Source organism: Megalops cyprinoides, chromosome 12, assembly GCF_013368585.1.
Source record: "Megalops cyprinoides isolate fMegCyp1 chromosome 12, fMegCyp1.pri, whole genome shotgun sequence".
Lineage (NCBI taxonomy): Eukaryota > Metazoa > Chordata > Actinopteri > Elopiformes > Megalopidae > Megalops > Megalops cyprinoides.
The window spans coordinates 37,303,965-37,321,290 of record NC_050594.1 but is presented as its reverse complement, the minus strand read 5'-3'; the positions used below and the strand labels follow the sequence as shown (position 1 = coordinate 37,321,290).

Genomic DNA, 17,326 nt, shown 5'->3' with positions numbered 1-17,326 from the left:
GAATAAACCTCATTTCTGCAAGACCAGTCTCATCTCATTCATCCGACTGTCTGTTCCACAAAGTAGAACCTAACAGGATAAATATTGAGTATTGCAATTTCTCCACATATTTCACATAACTTAATAGTGAATAATTGTTTCATGCTGATATATTGCATTATATAATTCAGTTTAATCTTAAATCTTACCCCTCCCCAGCTTTTTTTAAAGGGGAATCAGGACACTGGAGTTGTATCAGGGTTACACATATTACTTCCAAGTTTTCAATAGAAATGATCATTGGAAAGTCTAAAGAAGATTATATTGTTTCAGTTTTCACGGTCCATGAAATAAAACTTTGGGGTCAAAGCCAACCTGTTTGCTTCAAACTATATTGCACTGATTCAGTTTGCCATATGAACCAGAGGCAGATCCCTCCTGCACCTGCACTTGTACCAGGGCTTGACACTTACTTTGAAATGTCACTGCCCAGCTGGGCAATCAGTTTTTGGTTGCCTGAATTCACAATATGCTTGCCATGTTTTAACGTTACATATTAATTTGTTTCAGCTAGACGGTCAATTTCAGCTGTCATTTTTCATTGCAATGGAAGTAAGGCCAAACAATGTGTTCTTCTGTTTGGGCTACTAACACTTGAGAAGCTGTTAGATAATAATTTCCAAGCAAAATGAGAGTGTTTCAGGGGAAGAAAACTGGCCTGCTGTTGATTTCTCTCAGGTTAAAATCTCTTCTTTACAATCAGGTTGGAACCAATCATGTTCACAAAGGGATGCTTTGTATTTAGGCTATTAGCTATTCCCCTAACTGAGTGGAAAAAGAAAATGTGTGTAGTGCTTTCCCCATTAGAAAAGTTATTTACTGTAAATATCCACATCCATATGTCCACATGTCTCTATATATCTACAATTTATGTCGAGAACTGCTGTGTACTTTGTACCTGATCTTCTCAGATGTTGATACTAATATTCCATTAGGTAAAGCATTAAGGGAATGTGACACTTAGGTTTTGTGGTTTTCAGGTCTGACCACAGGTAGGTGTGTGAATTGCTTTGGAAGAATCATACATCCACAGCGGTAAAGCTGTTGTGCTATTGTAACTGTTTTGTCTATGGAGGTATAATTTATCATTTATTCTGATTTGCTGAAAACCACAAAAAGGAAACCAACAGAGCAGTAGTGATTTGTACATTCATGTTCGCAATGCATTAGACAAACTGCAGATGACCTCAGTTGTGTCAGGTCTGGATCGGTGTGGCTTTCATTCCTCCATGTTTTATCTAGTGCCTACAGTGATCTGAGAGACAGCAGTGGTAATGGAAAGCACTTGACATTTTCCAGTTTGAGGCCTTGTTTGACACTTCCCAGGATTTGGCTGAAAGTCTTAAAGTATGCTCTTCACAAATCAAAAATATCCTGCATAGGTGCAGTGTGTGACAGAGGTGGCCAACCTCATTTAGAGTAGGAGCAAGAATATACCACTACTTTTGGGTCACAGAAAAAAAAATTGATACTGGATTTATTACTTATTATACTGTTAACTTTTAAATATTTTATATTCCATCTTTGTGTTCATTTTTATGTGAATTTTTTATATACATTTGACATTTGAAATGGGGGACATGATGGAATGATTATTTTATATATTATATATTACATATTTTACAGGACCCTCCAATAATATTTTTAATGACAGAATTAATCCATTTCATAATGGAGTTTTGTTTCTTCGCATTCACTTAAATTCAAGTTCTGCCACAGTGACCCCTCCCCTCCAGATAGACAGTAATTTTTACACATGTTTTGAGGCCTGTAATAACACCACAGCGCAGAAATTGACACCAGCACCCAGCAAACAGGTATTACAACTGTCTCCAGCCAGGGTGAAGAGAGCCTTCTCTAATGTTAATCCTCGAAAGGCTGCTGGCTCAGATACCATATCTGGATGCGTTCCCAAGGACTGTGCAGAACAGCTGAAGAATGTCTTCACAGACATCTTTAACATCTCCCTCACCCAAACAGTAGTGCCCACCTGACTCCAGAGCGCAACTGTCATACTTGTGTCCGTGAAACCCAACCCAGTCTGCATGAACGACTTCAGTCCCGTGGCTCTCACTCTAATAGCGATGGAGTGTTTAGAGCGACTGGTCTGGCAACACATTAAGGCCCGCCATCCCACAAATCTGGACCCCCTACAGTTCGCTTATAGAACCAACCCCACTCACCAACCCTCTACCTCATCCTGTCCCATCTGGGAAACTGGGATGCCTACGCTAGACTCCTCTCCATTGACTTCAGCTCAGCCTTCGACACCATCATACCACAGCAACTTGTGGAAAAGCTGAGGTCACTGGCGGTGGATACTGGCACCTGTAATTGGATCTTGGACTTCCTGACACAAAGGCAGCAGTCAGTCAATGTCAGCAGCCACACATCAAGCACCATCTCAGTGAACACAGGCTCACCCCAGGGCTGCGTCCTGAGTCCCCTACTGTTCACCCTGCTGACCCACGACTGTACTGCCTGATTCAGCAACAACCACATCATCAAGTTCGCTGATGATGCTACAGTTGTGGGTCTCATCAGCAAAGGTGATGAGTCAGCATACAGGATGGAGGTGGAGCAGCTGACAACGTGGTGCAACAGACACAATCTCTCCCTGAATGTTGACAAGACCAAGGAAATGGTCATCAACTTCACGAAGGCCCGTGCAGTGCATCACCCCCCGCTGACTGGAGAGGGTCAGTAGCATCAAGTTCCTGGGAGTGCACCTGGCGGACGATCTGTCCTCAATCACTAACACCATGGCCATCTTCAAGAAGGCCCAACAGCGGCTCCATCCACTCTGGAGGCTCAAGCAGGCCAGCGTACCCTTACCGGCCCTCACCACCTTCTACAGGGGCACCATTGAAAGTGTTCTGACCTACTGTATCACTGCCTGGTTCGGAAACTTCACAACTTCCGAACAGAAACAGCTGAACAGGATAGTGAGAACAGTGGGAAGATCATTGTTGCCCCTCTTCAATCTTCAACCAGCACTGCACCTGCAGAGCCTCCAGCATCATCATGGACCCCGACCACCACTCCCACAACCTGTTTTCCCTCCTGCCATCGGGAAAGAGGTACAGCAGTATCTGTACCAGGACCACCAGGCTTCTAAACAGCTTTATACCCCAGGCTGTGAGGATCATGAACACTCTTGCTCCTCCCCCCTCACTGAACCATTAACCCCTCCATAGGACCAGACAGACACTTCTCTCCAATAGTGCAATCCTTTTCACGCTGCACCTGGCACTTTTTGTACAGACAAAAAACATTATTTATTGACAGTACATGCTGCTATTCCCCTCCAAATATACCATAAAGATATGCTGCTATTCCCCTTCAAATGTTTACAAAACTGAGTGTATTGTATATAGATAAATGTTTTAATTCCTTTCTTAACTTACGTACACTGTTGGTATAGGAGAAATGGTATTTCATTCTTGATTGTATGCAAGTGCATGATAAAATGACAATAAAGGAAATCTGAATTCTGAATCTGAAGTTCTGCAGGGCCTCTGTGGGTCCACAGGCTATGCACCCCTGTGGGACAGCATATATATATATATATATATATATATATATATATATATATATATTAGGGTTGTCAACATTAACGCGTTAATGTTTTAACGCAAATTAATCATATTTAATGATTAATCACAAGTTTGACCGCAACTTCCTTCCATAATTCCAGTGCGGATATTTACCTGGCTGAATTACTGAAAGGCGTGGCAAACGCAGATGTGCTGAACGGCTAATTTCGTTTTAACCCTTTCGCATGTAACTTATTTGTTATGGTATGTAGCGCCTAGGTATGAACCTTATATGGTTCGTTATGTTTTCATTTGTGTTATTAAGTTTCTTATAGATTTCAGTTAGCATTTGCTATATTTTTTGAGTTAAATTGCTGTTTCCTCAAAGCTAAAATTAGCTAGAATTTCTCCAAACTAGTGTTCTAATCGCATCAGTTTTAGTATATGCGCTAAACAGCTAGTGGGTCACACCGGTGTGATTAGCCGTTTAGCGCATATACTAAAACTGGTGCGATTAGAACACTAGTTTGGAGAAATTCTAGCTAAGCGGTGTGTGAGGGACCTCAGAGATGGGTGAAGCACTAGTGAGTGGGGCACCCTGGGATGGGAGAAGTACAGCAGGGGAATGCATGAGGGACGCCATGGTGTGTGAAGCGCATGGGCGCGCTTCCCGAAGAGGAGGGCAGTGTGACAGAGTGCTGTCACTACGGTTGAGTATGCGCTCTGACTGCCATACCAACGAGCCTGGCTCTTTGGTGTCACGGTCAAAGACGCATGGTTGGTACCCCGTAGACCTGGGGTACCAACCTCTCACTTGATTTCAGCCTTTAAGGCACCAAAAACAAGAATTTTTGAAAGGGTGTGTAGACCTTCTAGATCCTCTGTGTGTGTGTATGTATGTGTGTGTATATAAATGACATGTAAAATGCACAAAACAATTGTGTGTATTTTTGGTAGGTATTCAAAGTACCAGCCAAGAGTGTGTTTTTAAATATTTAACATATTAATAGTAAACTTCTATGGATGTAAGTCTGTAAGAAATGTTGCACTCTTTCGAAATCATATAGCTGGCAGCAAAGGCGTTTTGTCACTGCGTCAGCATCTCTAGTTTTAGCCTGCATGGTGCAGCTCTGTCCATCTATTTCTGGTCAGATTTGACAGGTTATATTCTACATTGCACATCTGTTTGGAGTGTTGATTTAGTATTCATACTGAAACTGGTTCTGTTCAGAGATGGCAGAGATATAACTGGACTACAGACCCGTCCGTAAAACTTAGTTACATAGCTGATCATGTTGTAGAAAAATCACAAACTTAAAGATAGTACTGTTTTTCTTTGGTACGTATAAGTGATTAGTATTGAGCAGAGTGTAAAGGCTGTATTTAAACACAGATCAATATGGTGAGCTGGTTTATTTAACTGTCTCTGGGCTTCCCTCAACGCTCCTTTAAAGGAGAACAAACTTAAACAGACACATGATGACCACATCCCTGCTCAAAGTCATGTGACAGGAAGTGAGAAGATGGTGTCGGTCTGAATCACAGAGTGTATATGCGTGGGTGGAAGGCTTTGTATGACTTAGAGTGTGTGTGTGTGTGTATGTGTCTGTGTGTGTGTGTGTGTGTGCGCGCGTGTGTGTACATGTGTGTGCGTGTGTATGAGAGAGAGAGAGAGAGAGAGAGAGAGAGAGCAAGACAGGGAGAGACAGGGCAGCAGGGGAAACAGTTTCTGGTATAAAGTTGTTTTGGTCTCACTTTTGGTCTCAAAGTTAACTTCACTGGGGAAAGCAGTGTTATAAAGCCTCAATCTTCTGTTCAGGAAATTACTAAATATTGTCAATAAAAAATTACTAAATATTAAATATTGTAGGTATGTTGCTTTAATGTGATAGTGATAGTTCTCAATATCAACATCTCAGTATAACACACTTGTCAGTGTTAATTCTTTGGCTGCTGTGACTAGTGTAATATTTCTGTTTAAGACAAAGTTCCTGTGGCATGCACACACACATACACACACAAATAAATAATTATCCCATCACTGTACCTCAATCACTTAATTTCCACAAATTAAATGCATAGGAATGAAAACTGAGAGCAATGTTTATGTCCATTAAAAATATCCATACTTTTTGTTCAGATCAAACCCGTAGGCATATCAATATTCATGCTAAACCACATATGTGAGTGCCATATTGTTTTATAAAACGGATCTTTAAAAACTAAGAAGGCAAACTAACATTACCAAAAAAGTAGTGCCTATTGTGTTCCAACATTTATGGTGACGGTTGCTGCTGGCATCGCTACCTACCCAGTGAAAAGAGCTAGCTGTTAGGTTGGCTTTTGAAAAACTTTTGTTTATTTCATAGAGTTATTCATGTTACACAGTAGGATTTAGTGACTAGTTTACTACAACAACTCTGGATTTCTCCAAAAACAAGGTAAATGTTTCCAACATCCATCTTAGCTCGTAGTAATGTTGGAATGGATCGGTTACATTATCTGTGTTTGTTAAAGTTCAGTGATATTAAAACCATTTACACATTTCCATTTAACTGTGGTATATTGTCACAACTTGGACACAAACTGACCAATAGAAACAATGGATTCAGACTAAAAGTCATTCATTTTATAGCACTACTGAGCACTAATGGACAGAATGAGCATGTAAATCATATAAAAATTCTACTGACTTGAAAGAAAATGTAAATGAGATTCTATCCAATTTTAATCTAGGTCATGTGGTAATTTGATTTTGAGATGTGTGTTTTCAGGGCATGAAACATTTTGTCTTTTTTTGATTTTGTGAAATTTGATATTAAAGTATTTCATGCCTATTGCAGATTGTTTGAATCCTGCATAGTAATGTCGAATTCTAAATATTTGCAAGCTCTTAAGAATATAAGATATACACTCAATGACCACTTTATTAGGTACACCTGCTTGTTGATGCAAATATCTAATCTGCCAATCCTCTGGCAGCAACTCAGTGCAAAAAATCATGAAGACATAGTCAAGAGGTTCAGTTGCTGTTCAGACCAAACAGAATAGGTAGGAAATCTGATTTAAGTGACTTTGACTGTGGGATGATTGTTGGTGCCACACGGGGTGGTTTGAGTATCTCAGAAATTGCTGATCTCCTGGGATTTTCATGCACAACAGTCTCTAGAGTGTATAGATGATGATGTGAAAAACAAAAAACATCCAGCGAGCGGCAGTTCTGTGAGCGAAAACGCCTTGTTAATGACAGAGGTCAGAGGAGAATGGCCAGACAAGCTGACAGGAAGGCGGCAGTAACCCAAATAACCACACATTACAACAGTGCTATGCAGAAAAGCATTTCTGAACATACAACACGTCGAACATTGAAGTGGATGGGCTACAGCAGCAGAAGACCCCTCCGGGTACCACTCCTGTCAGCTAAGAACAGGAAACTGAGGCTACAGTGGGCACAGGTTCACCAAAACGGGATAGTAGACAATTGGAAAAACATCTCCTGGTCTGATGAATCTCGATTTCTGTTGCGACATGCAGATGGTAGGGTCAGAATTTGGCATAAACAACATGAATCCATGGATCCATCCTGCCTTGTGTCAACAGTTCAGGCTGGAGATGGTGGTGTAATGGTGTGGGGAACATTTTCTTGGCATACATTAGGCACCTTAATACCAATTGTGCATCATTTAAATGCCACAGCCTACCTGAGTATTGTTGCTGACCATGTGCATCCCTTTATGACCACGGTCTACCCATCTTCCAGCAGGATAATGTACCATGCCACAAAGCACATGTCATCTCAAACTGGTTCCAGGAACATGACAATGAGTTCAGTGTACTCCAATGGCCTCCACAGTCACCAGATCTCAATCCAATAGAGCACCGTTGGGATGTAGTGGAACGGGACATTTGCAGCATGAATGTGCAGCCGACAAATCTGTAGCAACTGCGTGATGCTATCGTATCAGCATGGAGCAAAATCTCTAAGGAAAGTTTCCAGCACCTTGTTGAATCCATGCCATGAAGAATTCAGACCGTTCTGGAGGCAAAGGGGGGATCTACCCAGTATTAGAGAGGTGTACCTAATAAAGTGGTCACTGAGTGTATATATCTGTTATGTTTGTGTAGAAACATATGTCCTGCTCATTGAGGCTGTTTTCTGATATTCTTTTGTTTTCACTGTCAGTGTTTGATGCTATCCTGATTTATTATCTGTATGTTACTGCATCATTTTGTGAGTGTGAGATGTTTGTGTATGTCTGAGTTTAAGTAGGATGTCTTTAAGGAAAACAGACATGAAAGAAAGGTTGAGGGTATAGCCATGTGGTTTCTGCTTCACGATATCCTGATTGGCAGGAATGGCCAGTGTGCCAGGAACATGACGTCTTGGAGCCTAGGACACATCCTGCAAACTGCATCAGACAGGAACTTGATCATATATACAATCAGATGTCCAGCCCAACCTGGCTCAGTGTTGCCCTACTCAGAACTGTGAGTGTCCCTGGGCACTATCACTTTCCCTCCCCAAAATTGAGGATTATTAAGAGTAAGATTATGACATAAATTGTAAGTTATTTTTAATCTGTTTATCTCTTTGTTGGCAGGCAAATGTCTCCCACCTCTGTATGCAACAAAGCCACATCTTGCCAAACATGAAACGCCAGTAGCGCTGTAACGGTGTGCAACGTGTCACTGTTACAGTAAGTCTCTGTGATTAAACAGATCACAGCTAGATTTCAGACCATATATAAAGCAACCAGTATGGCAGACCAGCCATTCTATGAAACAAACCACCCGGTTAGCTGCTACGATGAAAGCTATTTCCCTCAACACAACTCCATGGCCACAATGAACCAAAGCTGTGTGCCCATGCTGGACTCTGTGGATGTGCCTGCGGGCTCCCCAGCCTTCTATCAGGACCCCACAGACGCTCGTGCTGCCATGGCGGACGTGTCCAAACATGCGGGCTCATGGCCCAGTAGTAATCCTGGGAAAACTTCACCAGTCATCTGGGGGGCCCAGCCCCAGCGTGGAGTCCTGGAAGCTAGCGACAGTGGCGGGGGCTACCAGTTCCAGGCCATGGCCCATGCCAACACAGACAGACCTACCATGCTCTCTAGCAGTGCTAGTGCTCTGCAGAGGCTGGACTCATTCACTCAGGTGTTTAGCCAGAATCTGCATCTCCTTCAGGACACCTCCTTCAACCTGAGCCAGCAACACCCCCCCTCAGGGCCTGTGCCCCCCTCCTTGGGCAGTGTTCATATTGACGGAGTGTTTCGTCAGTTCCTTGACCAGGGGCCCATGCAGCCCCAGGAACAACCAATGGAAGACCGGCAGAGCTGTCCACAGATGGAGCCCCAGCCAATGCGGAGCTACGACCAGGTGCAGTCCCAACATCTCCTTGGTCTGCAAGAGAATCAGCAGCAGCTCCATTACAGATACCAGTCACTGCAGCAGCCAAGAATGGGGCTTATGGATCACGTGCAGCAGGTTCTGCAGCAGCAACAGGAGGAGCAAGGGAATTGCTACCACTTGCCCACTCAATTTCCCACCCACCCACTGCCGCAGCCCCTGTGCTCTACTCCCCCTCTGCCCTACTACAGTCAGAGCTGTAAAGTCCAGAGGTTCCCACAGCCTGATCCAGCACTCTCCAGCCATCAGCGTCCATATTTCTACCAGGACCAGCACCAGTACAGGCCGCTCTACCAGCACAGCATCCCCTTCCAGCAGCAGGTGCAGGCACAGGATATGAGCATTCTCCCCGTTGAGCAGTACTCCTCTGACACCAGCTGTGCCCTCCTCAGCCCAGGCCCTAACGCCCCCATGGGTCCAAACCCCACCCCCCTGCAGGGGCTCCATGACCCCAGAGAAGGCAACCTGGCCTGCCAACAGCAGCTTCTGTCTTCTACTGTCACCTGCAGCCCACACCAGCTGGGTGAAAGGTCAGAGGTGGATGTCCTTCCCACCATCCAGCTGGTGAACAGTGTAGGCAGAGCCTCACCTTTCTCCCCCAGAGCACCATGGCAACAGGTACCACCCAAGGGCATTTGGGCTGCCTGCTGTCATGCTTGTATACTTCTGATGCATAGGAGAATCAATGCTCTCTTCTGATAATAATGAGCTGTCAGTATTTACCATGTTTTTGATGCACATTGTACCTCATGTTTCAGTTTAAAACATACATGTGTCTTATGGTGTTTCTGTACAGTTTATGAATGTTTTAAACATAATAAGGGTACGTGTGTGACACTTTCTTCTCCTGTTCCTTAAGATGCGCTTGCCAAACTTCCATGATGATCCCTCCTGCTCAGTTCACAGGTATTGGCTTGTTCCTGATTTATTAATCCTGTTTGCTGTGATGCTGTCAGCATCCATGGGGTTGCACCTTTGGTTTATGGGGCAGTGTTAAGTGAACCCAAGCTGTGCCGTGTGCTTGTGTTGCTGGCCAAGTTTCTGTGTTCACTGGCTTCATTATGTCACTCACAGTACCCCTGTGAAGGTGGAGGTGACAGACAGGGATGATGCTACCTCTAAGCTCCTGTGCTCCATCTGTCAGAAGGAGTTTAAGAGCCTGCCAGCTCTTAACGGACACATGCGCTCACATGGAGGCTTCAGGGCTCTGCCTGCACCCAAAACGGTGAGGAGAGGACAATGTTTTCTCAATGGTCCATATTGATGTGTTCTGCAATGTGGAGCATCCATGCTTATCGTGAGTTTGTTCTCACACATCTCTTTGGTGGATGTACCACACAGCATTTAATACACCTGTGTTCACACACAGAGCACACTTGCTTTCTAAAAAACTGCTCTTTTCTAAGTGCAGCTGTACTAATGCAAGATCTGTACAACTTGTACTGATAGGAGGGTAAGTGTGGATAGTGTGGATGGACGCTTATGCAGGGTTTTGTGGGATTTTGCATCTGATGGATGCTTCTGTTATTTTTTACAGGGTTTTTTTGTTACTTTTAAAAAGGTTACTTTTTAAATTTTAAAATAATGGGCAGTCTGAAATCTACAAAATCTACAAAATGTGCTTTGCACACTCCTTACAGTCTATTAAACGTACTATGCAGTGTGCACACTCTAAATTTATTAAATACATAAATTTATTAAATGTGCATTCTCTCTGCAGTCTTTTAAATATGCCATGTAGTATGCATACTCTCTATATACAGTATGTTCTGTAGTGTGTACACTCCACTGTGTTTACAATGCGAGCCAGCTCTGAAGTAATCAGAAATTACATAATAGCATTTTTTATATGAGAAGGTAAGAAAAAAATAACTTTTGAGAAGCCGTAAATTCTTGATGTCCTCTGGCTGGACCAAAGTGCAGGTTTTACTGGTGCTTTGTCTGTATGTTTGTCTGTGGGCAGACAGGGGATGCTACAGAGTTGTCTGAGGAGGTGGAGCCGGCCCTCCCCTTCATCATGCCTGTGTCTGTGCCTGTCAAGCTTCAGCCTGCCTCCAGCAGCCGCCCTGTCACACCTCTCTGGCCCTGCCCAGGAAGTTACCTCGTCAACCTGACAGAGCATTCAGAACTGTCCTTGTGTGTAAGCGTCCAGCTTTACGCAACTTGCAAATGCCACATGCTGATTTCATTCCCTCCTGCAACTCCTCCTACACCTGTATCTGTTTCCATCAGCTCTTTCAGATGGCTCCTTCTGTTTCTGTGCACAGCTTTTTTTAGTCAACTGCCAAAATATGTCTGGTTGAAGAAGCAATGCTACGGACTGTGATCTAGTGTCTTCTCTGGCTTATTAGAGAATCATGGGGTGTCCCAGTCCTCATTGTCAAGGCATTTTTTGCTTTACTTGTGCAAACGAAAAAATGTTGAAAGTGTATATTGGTGTATAGATGACTCTTCCATTAAATGACTGTGTCTTGAGAATAGACTGCAATGATCAGGAGCTAGTTTACCTAGCTTACCTCTGTGGAAACACATTTGTGACACTCAACTTCTGTGAAATTTTTTGATTATTAATTTGTAAAATGTAAACTTCCTGTGGCTTCCTTAGTTTATATTATGATCTTTATATATTTATATTATTAAAAAGGAATTTGTCCACTGTTGTAATGGCCTCTTCATGAAAAGTAATAGTAGTTATGACTAAAGAAACAGCCGATGATTTTAGGTAATGTTGTGATGTTATTGTAGGGTAGGGCAGCAGGAGGAGAGCGTCAGGGGGCAGGGCCAGAAAAGAAGAGCCGCCACCGCCCTGATCCACTCATCATACCCTCCCCAATCCCTGTTCCATCCACTGGGGGCGCTGTCCTGTTCCAGAGCCAGCTGCGGTCACCGTGCCTCCTGGGAGAGGCCCCGCCTTACACCCCTCCCCCCATGTTGAGTCCTATTCGGCAGGGCTCTGGGCTCTTCAGACGCATCTGCCCGGGATCCCTCCTCACCCCTGTCACACCACGAGTACTGCTTGGAAGGACCAGTGAGTGCCCCCACCTCAGAGCGAACAACACATCTTACACCTGTTACAAATGCCTCAGGATGAATAACAAAACTTGCTACAACCATCTCTGCTCAAATGACACACCTTACAGCTGTCAGCTTTACTTTTCAATATGCAGCAGGCATGGTTTCATATATTGCATGTTAATTACGTTGCTGTTGCAGTGGAGTTGTTTGTGAGTTTAGCAGACTGTGTGCCACAGAACGAAACCTTTACAATGCATATGGATGTGATGTGTCTGTGTCTGACAGCTAGCATGGATGGCAGTCCTGAGACAGTGATGCCAGGCCCTGGAGAGCAGTCGGTGGAGGTGGAGCCGTAAGCAGCCTCTCGAATATCACTGACAGTATCTTTTCTGCACTGACAGTGTATATCTCAACTGCACTAATACTAACTCTCCTGCGCTGACAGTATACAGTTGAGTGCAAAAGTTTGCATCCTCTTACTTTGAAATGACAAAAGGAGTAAAACAAACAAATTTTCATCAACACAATATCTAATGCACCTTCAGTTTTTACAGATGTTCCTTCATCATCATGTATGTCCTTCCTTTTGTCTTTATAACTGTCAGGAATCAGGCAAGGACTCAGTCACAGACCACGGGAGCTTCAGGTGCCAGGCGGGTTTATTAATATCGCAAGGCAAGATCGCAAACACTAAACAAGCAGGGTCAAAACCAGAAAGGCAGTTCGTTAGAAGATCCAGGATCAGGAACAGGAGCAGGCAGGAGTCAGGTTGAAGTACAGGCAAGGTCGAATAATGGGAACAGCACACAGACAAAAACCGGCGGGGACGGAACAGGCGAGAAACACACTGCAACGAACTAGCAACAGGACAGAGACACGCAGGGAAGATACAGGGCAGGGCTGATGAGGGGATAGGAAACAGGTGTGCAATGAGGGGATGGGAAACGGGTGTGCGACAGGGCAGGGAGCGGGGCAGGGCTAGAACACAAGGAAAAACAAAAGCACATGGACCGGGGAAAACAAAAATACAACAGCTAGGGGGCGGGAGCACTGACAATAACCTACTCCAACCTCTTTCGGTACCCTCTGAGCAGCTTTTGTATCCTCTCAGGTGTAATTTTAGCCCATTCTTCCTGGCATATTTGTTCCAGGTCTACCAGATTGCTTGGCTGTATGCCATGTATAGCCTTTTTCAAATCTATCCACAGGTTTTCTATTATATTCAAGTCTGACTGGGAAGGCTATGGCAAAACTTTCACCTTATTCTTTTTAAACCATTCCTGAGTTGACTTTGCTTTGTGCTTTGGATCATTGTCTTGTTGAAGGGTCCACTACCTCTTCATTTTAAGCTTTTTGACTGATGATAGGAGGCTTTGCTTTAAAATCTGTTGATATTGGCCTGCATTCATTTTTCCTTCCACTTTATGCAGAGCTCCAGTGCCTGATGCAGACATACACCCCTAAAACATCAGCGAGCCTCCACCATATTTGACTGTGAGAATGGTGTTCCTCTCCTCATAGGCAGAGTTTTTTCTCACCACACGTATCTGTGCAAATTTTGACCAAATAATTTGACTTTGGTCTCATCAGACCACATAATCTTGTTCCAAAACTCATTTGGTTTGTTCACATGCTCTTTAGCATACTCCAAGCGTGCTGCCTTGTGTCTAGAAGTAAGCAATGGCTTCCTGCGTGCTTTCCTCCCAAACATTCCAGACTTGTGCAGACTGCGCTTGACTTTGGAGATGTTGACTTTTATTCCATTTGCCTCTTTTTCAGGTCCCCTGCTGTTTGTTTTGGATTCTTACGTAGTTCTCGAGCAAGTGTCCTAGCAGCTCTTTCAGTTATTTTTCTTGGTCTTCCACTCCTTGGTAGAGTCTTAGTGTGTCCATGTTTCTTCCATTTCTGGATTATGGTCTTCACAGTTGGTACTGGTGTCCTTAAATTCTTTGAAATATTTTTATATCCCTCTCCAGCTTCATGAAAGTTTACCATTTTCATTTTGAAGTCTTCTGACAGCTGTTTCCCTTATCCCGTTGTTTTCGTTGCTCTTAGCAAACTGCTCCTGGAGATCTACCCACTTGCAAATATAAAATGCAAGCCTGATTTAACACACCTGGTGCCGCTCATCAAGCATTAAGTGCTTAATAAGTGTTGGTTAGTTCTTAAGTTAAATACCTACAGGGTTTATCAAAGGGGATATAAACTTTTGAGCTTGCTATTAAAGATAAATTTGGACTTGGACTTAGCTATTTTAACATTGAGGCCATACCATAAAAGGTTTTCAGAGGGGAAACACATTTAAATGATTATGGAAGGCTATTTTGAAGATGGACTGTACAATAGAGGCAGATTTTTTGATTATTCACCCAGGGTCTAAGGGGGATGCAAAATTTTGCACTCAACTGTATATCTCTCCTGCACTGATCTCGACTGCACTAATACTGACTCTCCTGCACTGACAGTATATACAGTATCTCCAGCACTGACAGTAAACATCTTTCCTGCACCAACACATCTCTCCTGCACTGACAGCATATACCTCTTCTGGACTAAAAATATATCTCTCTTGCACTGACAGTATCTCTTCTGCAGCAGCAGGAATCACCTGCATCAGTGCTCATCTGTGAAGTCCGGGTTGGTGTTCAGCTATGATAGTTGTCAACTAGATGGGAGCTCATCTCTGACATTGTCATGCTGTTGCAGACGTATCAACATTGGCTCACATTTCCAAGCGGATATTCCTGATGTGCAGAGACCATCACAGGCAGAGAAAGACACCGACAAAGCCTGTATGCTGTGGACACCGTTGGGTGCACTGGACACCCCTGCCACCAAGCAGAGAGGTACAGAAGTATCAAGGCTGAAGCTAGAGCATGCTGGGGAAACACTCATACTCTTTCCTCCTCTTCCCATTAAAACCCTCACTCTGTTTCTGTACAGTGGATGATCTGGTGAAAATGGCCTGCTCCAGTGTGCTCCCAGGAGGTGGGACCAACACAGAATATGCTCTCCACTGTCTGTTTGAGTGCAGAGGTGACATCATGGTGAGACAAACACAGGCTGGGAGCAGCACATGTTGTGACTGTGGGACATTGCTAAATCAAGCAGAATAATCCATGTTCACTGATATTCCCTGCACTTCAAACACTGTATGAAGTCAAAATTATGATAAATAATAACAAAAATAATTTTCCTGTCAATGGTTGATAACAACAACCTGATGTCAGTGTTTCATAATAATCATTTACAATAACCTGATGTCAGTGTTTCACATTATTCATTGACAATATGACTTGTTTGGTCATGATTCATTTATAAAGCATATATTTCTTTATTGTGTAAAGGTTTGCATTTTGGAATGATGCAGTATTGTCAGAAAACATGTATGCTCTTTTATACATAAAATTTACTGTTGGCTGAAAATAAACTTGTAGAATTTAGGAATATTCACAGGAAATCCCTGTAATTTTTGTTATTCCCCTAATCCATCCATTTCCCCTGTCAGGCAACCCTGGAGAAGTTGCTCTTCCACGGGCCAGTGAGACGCAAGTTCAATCCTCTTCTAGACTACCATTATGCAGGTGTGTGCCGCTACTTTTTCTTCTCAGTTCGGGTCAACACCATACATGTCCCACTCATAGCCAAATTCTTAATTCTTCTGCCTGTTATTTGTAGACAAGGCCAAGGCAAGATGCTTTCGCATACTGCTTGCACTGCACATGGTCTGTAGCGTGTAGTATTTGGTTCCTATGCTCTGATTCTTGTAGTTGTCACAGTGCTCAGGATATCTTTCATTAAGATGAAAAACTGGTGTAAGCATATGACCATAACATTTTTTTTTCAATAAAATAATAAAAGTAATGTTACATTGTATCACAGCATACACACAAAAATCTAGAGAAACGTAACATTACATTATGCTAACAACTTATAAGACCATTATAATGCATCAGTCTTCATTTAAACTGTGGTGTGATCAGCTACTAATATGCAAAGTAATGTATGTGATGGTCCACCGAATACACCTTCACCTGAGTTTCCACTAAAACCACTTTCCCTGAGTTTCCATCCTCACCTGCTCTTTGTGTCCCCTCAACAAGGATCTGATTGTTGGACACTTTTGGAGAAGGAGCAGCTCAATAAAGCCTTCATCGTATACAATAAGGATTTCTTCCTCATACAGAAAATGGTATGCTTCATTCTTCATTTTTGTAATTAATGATTGCTGTTGTAGTTTTTTTTTTTTTTTTTTTTTTTTTTTTTTTTTTTTTTTTTTATTTTTTTTTTTTTTTTTTTTTTTTTACAAAGAAATGATTTTGTTTTTACTAGCATTTGACAAAGCTATGAACAGGTTATTCAGAAAAAAGGAAAGACTATTAAAGGTTTTCCACAATCTACATCTGTACCAATCATAAAATGCTTTGGTTATATTTTTTTTTTTTTTTTTTTTTTTTTTTTTTTTCTTTTATTAAAGGAGAAGGGGAGAAGAAGGAAGAAGGGGGAGAGAGAGGAAGAAAAAGAGAAAAAAAAGAAAAAAAAAAAAAAAAAAAAAAAAAAAAAGGGGGGGGGGGGGGGGGGTCAATTTGTTGGAAAGTTCAGAGCTACAAGGATGGGTTCCCAGGTGTTACTGAATAATTTGGTCTGTTTATTGTTTTTAGCTGTGATTCGTTCCATTGAGAGGTAGTCTGTTAACAGATTAAGCCATTGTGATATTGAAAGTTTGTGCCTGTATTTCCAGTTTAGGAGTATTGTTTTTTTGGCTATTGTTAAGGTGACAAGTATGATCTTGTGGTATTTGTGAATATGACTGATGGGTGTGAGATCTCCTAGAAGGCAAAGGGACGGGGACAGTGGAATGCTGTGACCCAGAAATTTGGAGAGTTCAAATATTATGGCTTGCCAGAAATTTTTGGTTGGTGTGCATTGCCAGAAAGAGTGATAATAACAATCTATTGTGTTGAGGGTGCATTGTGGACAGATATCTGTATTGGTGAAGCCCATGAGGCGCATTCTACGGGTGGTGATGTGTGTTCTGTGCATGACCTTATACTGGATTAGCTGTAGTTGGGAGTTGTTTGTCATGGAGAAGATGTTGCTACATATTTGTTTCCAGAAACTGAGATCAGTCTTAATTTTTAAATCTTTTTCCCAGTTTGTTATTGGTATAGGTAGTGCTTCTTCTTTTGGTGATGATATGTGTTTGTATATTTTAGATAAAGGTTTCTCAGATGTTGAAATGGATGCTATCTTTTCTATTAATGGTGGTGGTTGTAGATCAATGTTGGAAAGTTGTATTTTATTTTTTAGTGCATTTTTAAGCTGGA

General features: G+C 42.5%; 1 protein-coding gene across 6 annotated transcripts in view; it reads left to right on the top strand.

The window, feature by feature from the left end:
- Positions 1–17,326, top strand: part of LOC118786784 (transcriptional-regulating factor 1) — a 39,970-nt gene that overhangs the window by 14,120 nt on the left and 8,524 nt on the right. For 4 of the 6 annotated variants that reach the window (XM_036542104.1, XM_036542103.1, XM_036542101.1 and 1 more), the window contains exons 2-12: positions 7,929–8,063; positions 8,177–9,602; positions 9,844–9,890; positions 10,059–10,209; positions 10,948–11,124; positions 11,730–12,012; positions 12,285–12,351; positions 14,706–14,845; positions 14,943–15,046; positions 15,508–15,583; positions 16,103–16,191. In XM_036542104.1, coding sequence (XP_036397997.1) covers positions 8,334–9,602; positions 9,844–9,890; positions 10,059–10,209; positions 10,948–11,124; positions 11,730–12,012; positions 12,285–12,351; positions 14,706–14,845; positions 14,943–15,046; positions 15,508–15,583; positions 16,103–16,191 — 2,403 coding nt within the window. In that variant the 5' untranslated portion in view covers positions 7,929–8,063; positions 8,177–8,333. The remainder of the gene's footprint in view (positions 1–7,928; positions 8,064–8,176; positions 9,603–9,843; positions 9,891–10,058; positions 10,210–10,947; positions 11,125–11,729; positions 12,013–12,284; positions 12,352–14,705; positions 14,846–14,942; positions 15,047–15,507; positions 15,584–16,102; positions 16,192–17,326) is intronic. The other 2 variants (XM_036542102.1, XM_036542105.1) reach the window with 2 other exon arrangements.